Source organism: Piliocolobus tephrosceles, chromosome 14 (assembly GCF_002776525.5).
Source record: "Piliocolobus tephrosceles isolate RC106 chromosome 14, ASM277652v3, whole genome shotgun sequence".
In the NCBI taxonomy this organism is placed as follows: Eukaryota; Metazoa; Chordata; class Mammalia; order Primates; family Cercopithecidae; genus Piliocolobus; species Piliocolobus tephrosceles.
In genome coordinates, this window is record NC_045447.1 from 46,020,083 (window position 1) to 46,025,031 (window position 4,949).

Below are 4,949 nucleotides of genomic sequence, written 5' to 3' on the forward strand. Positions count from 1 at the left end.
GCGGGGGCGGGAAAAAACAAGGAGCCAAAGGCAAAGGGGGAGGGGGGGGCGAGCCCACCCCCCCGCCCCCCAGGCGGGGGAAAAGAGGGAAACCCAAACAAAAAAAAAAAAAAAAAAAAAAAAAAGTCTCAAGGAGCTGGCTGGACAATCCACCCTCTCCCACCCCAGCCATCCACACCTCTAGGAGAGCAGGACTTCTCTAGCTCCTTCCCCGTCTCTTCAGCCCGAACGGCCCCATGTGTGATCTGGGGAGGCCTGGCTTATCCCCTGATCCTGGAAAGCTTCCTGACCCTCTCAGGGTTCTTTTCTCCACTGGGGAAATAAGGATGCGTGCCATCTCCCAGTCGCATGCACCACCCCCCAGTCACAGACTCCTAATTTGGGCAAGCATTAGGACCCATGAGAAAGGGTGGGTTAGACACAGATTGTCCTGGTAAAGGTCTCACCTTTGAAACTCGTCAAACCCTCAGGTTCCAGTATTCACCTTCCCAAAGTATACACCACCTCGTAGCTTGCAGCAGCAAAGGGAAATATCATGGGATGAGAAAGCTCAGTTCTCTCTCTCTCTCTCCTCCTTCCAGAGCAGGTTGAGATGAGCTCGGTCAGATAGTCCCACGGCCTGCTCCTTTCTTAGCAGCCCACTAATGCTCCAGAATCCTCAGGAGAAGAGCCAGGCCTACCCCCGCCGCCGCCGGTCTGGCTGCTACGCAGGCCATCAGAACCCTGAGGCCATCGCAGCCGCAGCTATGTACACCTTCCTGCCCGACAACTTCTCGCCTGCCAAGCCCAAGCCTTCCAAAGAACTGAAACCGCTGCTGGGCTCTGCGGTTCTGGGGCTGCTGCTTGTGCTGGCCGCGGTAGTGGCCTGGTGCTACTACAGCGTCTCCCTACGCAAGGCGGAGCGACTTCGCGCGGAGCTGCTGGACCTCAACGCTGGCGGCTTCTCCATCCGCAACCAGAAGGGAGAGCAGGTCTTCCGCCTGGCGTTCCGTTCCGGCGCGCTGGACCTCGACTCCTGCAGTCGCGATGGCGCACTGCTGGGCTGCTCGCTCACGGCCGATGGGCGGCCGCTTCACTTCTTCATCCAGACCGTGCGGCCCAAGGACACAGTGATGTGCTACCGTGTGCGCTGGGAGGAAGCGGCGCCGGGCCGGGCAGTGGAGCACGCCATGTTCTTGGGCGACGCGGCGGCCCACTGGTATGGTGGCGCCGAGATGAGGACGCAACACTGGCCCATCCGCCTGGAAGGCCAGCAGGAGCCCCAGCCGTTCGTCACAAGCGATGTCTACTCCTCCGATGCCGCGTTTGGGGGCATCCTCGAGCGCTACTGGCTATCTTCGCGAGCGGCCGCCATCAAAGTCAACGACTCAGTACCCTTCCACCTGGGCTGGAACAGCACGGAGCGCTCGCTGCGGCTTCAGGCGCGCTACCACGACACGCCCTACAAGCCACCCGCCGGCAGCGCCGCAGCACCAGAGCTGAGCTACCGAGTGTGCGTGGGCTCGGACGTCACCTCCATCCACAAGTACATGGTTCGCCGCTACTTCAACAAGCCGTCGAGGGTGCCAGCACCCGAGGCCTTCCGAGACCCCATTTGGTCCACGTGGGCGCTGTACGGGCGCGCCGTGGATGAGGACAAGGTGCTGCGTTTTGCCCAACAGATCCGCCAGCACCACTTCAACAGCAGCCACCTGGAAATCGACGACATGTACACACCTGCTTATGGCGACTTTGACTTCGACGAGGTCAAATTCCCCAACGTCAGTGACATGTTCCGCCGCCTGCGCGACGCCGGCTTCCGTGTCACGCTCTGGGTGCACCCGTTTGTCAACTACAACTCGTCGCGCTTCGGCGAGGGCGTGGAGCGCGAGCTGTTCGTGCGCGAACCCACGGGCCGGTTACCCGCTCTGGTGCGCTGGTGGAACGGCATCGGCGCGGTGCTCGACTTCACGCACCCAAAAGCCCGCGACTGGTTCCAGGGACACCTGCGGAGGCTGCGCTCTCGCTACTCCGTGGCTTCCTTCAAGTTCGACGCGGGTGAGGTCAGCTACCTGCCGCGGGACTTCAGCACCTACCGGCCGCTACCGGACCCCAGCGTCTGGAGCCGGCGCTACACTGAGATGGCGCTACCCTTCTTCTCGCTGGCAGAGGTGCGCGTGGGCTACCAGTCACAGAACATCTCCTGCTTCTTTCGCCTGGTTGATCGCGACTCTGTGTGGGGCTACGACCTGGGGCTGCGCTCACTCATCCCTGCGGTGCTCACCGTCAGCATGCTGGGCTACCCATTCATCCTACCCGATATGGTGGGCGGCAACGCCGTGCCCCAGCGTACAGCCGGCGGCGATGTGCCCGAGCGCGAGCTCTACATTCGCTGGCTGGAAGTGGCCGCTTTTATGCCAGCCATGCAGTTCTCTATCCCGCCCTGGCGCTACGACGCGGAAGTGGTGGCCATCGCGCAGAAGTTCGCCGCCCTGCGGGCCTCGCTTGTGGCGCCGCTGTTGCTTGAGCTGGCGGGCGAGGTCACCGACACGGGTGACCCCATCGTGCGCCCCCTTTGGTGGATTGCGCCCGGCGATGAGACAGCTCACCGCATAGACTCTCAGTTCCTTATTGGGGACACGCTGCTTGTGGCCCCGGTGCTGGAGCCGGGCAAGCAGGAGCGTGACGTCTATTTGCCCGCCGGCAAGTGGCGCAGCTACAAGGGTGAGCTTTTCGACAAGACGCCGGTGCTGCTCACCGATTACCCGGTCGACCTGGATGAGATCGCCTACTTTACCTGGGCATCCTGACCCAGCCCAGGGCCCAGTAACCGCACAGCTCCCAGCCTTCATGCAGACCTCGAACCCTCCGTCACACCCGCACCATGTGCTCCCAGGAACCTCCACCTCTATGCCACCCATTAAGTGGTTGTTGACCTAAATGTGCTGGAACCAGCTGCTGAGGGTGGGGTCTGGGGAGGGGGCACTGAAGCAATCTCCTGCTCCAACGCACGGTCCTGACTGTGCCCTTTCCACCCCCACACTCACACCAGTCTGCAGAAACCTCTTCCCTGGGGTGGAAGCCAGAGAGCTTAGAGGAAAAACGTCAGCTCTGTTCCTGTTATACATGCTTGAGGTTTCAAAGCACAAAGAGAAACCTCTCCATCCTTCCTTTGGTGGCCATCTTTTTCCATCTGAAATGGGGACTTGATCTTATTTAAGGTCCCCAAATAGCCCCCACCACACTTAGAAAGTGTGCTTTCTTAGTGTTAGAAGCCAGGCCCTGAGTCCCCAGCACTCACCTGAACTGTGGCTGATTTGGTCCCAGTCCATCTGGGGAGAAGGTGTTTGGCTGACAAGGAGGCAAGAGATCCCCTCCCAGGGAACAGGAGGACTGGGCTTAGCACAGAGCCATCATCATGTTCCTTATTTGTGAAGAGACTTCTAACACTGCACTCACCCATTTGTGTACATACATGGCCTCAGCCCTGGGCCAGATGTGCCTGATGGAAACAGAATTGCAGGGCCATGCAGGCCAGACTTTGTGCCTTAACTCAAGTGTGTGTGTGTGTGTGTGTGTGTGTGTGTGTGTGTGTGTGTGTGTTTGTGGGGGAAGGGGGGAGAGAGAGAGAGAGAAAGAGAGAGACACAAATCATGGGTCCCTGATCTATGAAATGAACACAACCTTTCTGAGGCTGGATAAACTGGAGGGGGAGCATGGAGCAAATCTGAGGCTCTGACTGCTGAGCCAGCCTCCTCCCAGGTGGTTTCCCTGGGACTCTAGTAGGAAATAAATAGCCCTTTTAAGATTCCTCAGCTGCCTCACTCCCTGCACATGTGCCTGGGGTGTGGTCTAGAAGGGAGTGGTGTTCTTATTCTGATGGTCTGTGCTTCTGAACACAGGCTATATGCACATGCTGACAACTACCAATAAACAGATGGGAAGGTCTTTCATCTCAGCCATTTTCTTTCTCTCTTTTTTTCCCCCAAGATGGAGTCTTGCTCTGTCACCCAGGTTGGAGTGCAGTGGCACAATCTCAGCTGACTGCAACCTCCCCATCCTAGGTTCAAGCGATTCTCCTGCCTCAGCCTCCTGAGTAGCTGAGATTACAGGCGTGCATCACTATGCCTGGCTTTTTGTATTTTTTAATAGATGGGGTTTCACCATGTTGGCCAGGCTGGTCTCAAACTCCTGACCTCGTGATCCACCCCCCTTGGCCTCCCGAATTGTTGGGATTACAGGCATAAGCCACCACGCCAGCCATTTCACTTTCTAAGAAGAGCAACCTCAGTCGGAGTGAGTGTTTTCTGACTTTGCAGCTGAGTCTGGAGAAAAGTGGCATGCCAGAGAGGGTAAGTGGGAAACAGGGCGAACTTTAGCTTCTATCAACAGCTCTTGTATCAAAACCAGTCCCCTACCCCCTAAAGAATGCAGCCCTTTCCCCACCTGATATGCTTTGGCTGTGTCCCCACCTAAAACTCATCTTGACTTGTAGCTCCATAATTGCCATGTGTTGTGGGAAGGACCCAGTGGGAGATAATTGAAATATGGGAGCAGTTTCCACCATACTGTTCTGGTAGTAGCGAATAGGTCTCATGAGATCTGATGAATTTTAAGGGGTTTCCCCTTTCGCTTGGCTCTCATTCTCTCTTGTCTGCCGCCGTGTAAGACGTGCCTTTCTGTCATGATTGTGAGGCCTCCCCAGCCATGTGGAACTTTGAGTTCAGTAAACCTCTTTTTCTTTATAATTACCCAGTCTTGGTTATGTCTTTATCAGCACTGTGAAAATGAACTAATACTGTAAATTGATACCAGTAGAGTGGGGCGCTGCTGTAAATACCCGAAAATGTGGAAGCAACTTTGGAACTGGGTAACAGGCAGAGGTTGGAACCGTTTGGAGGGATCAGAAGACAGGAAAATGTGGGAAAGTTTGGAACTTCCTAGAGACTTGTTAAATGGCTTTGACCAAA

General features: G+C 56.8%; 1 protein-coding gene across 2 annotated transcripts in view; it reads left to right on the forward strand.

Moving 5' to 3' along the window:
- The window catches only part of MYORG (myogenesis regulating glycosidase (putative)), an 8,811-nt gene extending 4,084 nt beyond the window's left edge, over positions 1 to 4,727 (forward strand). For both annotated transcript variants that reach the window (XM_023203317.1, XM_023203316.2), the window contains exon 2: positions 582 to 4,727. In XM_023203317.1, coding sequence (XP_023059085.1) covers positions 645 to 2,789 — 2,145 coding nt within the window. In that variant the 5' untranslated portion in view covers positions 582 to 644 and the 3' untranslated portion in view covers positions 2,790 to 4,727. The remainder of the gene's footprint in view (positions 1 to 581) is intronic.
- Positions 4,728 to 4,949: the final 222 nt, after the last annotated feature.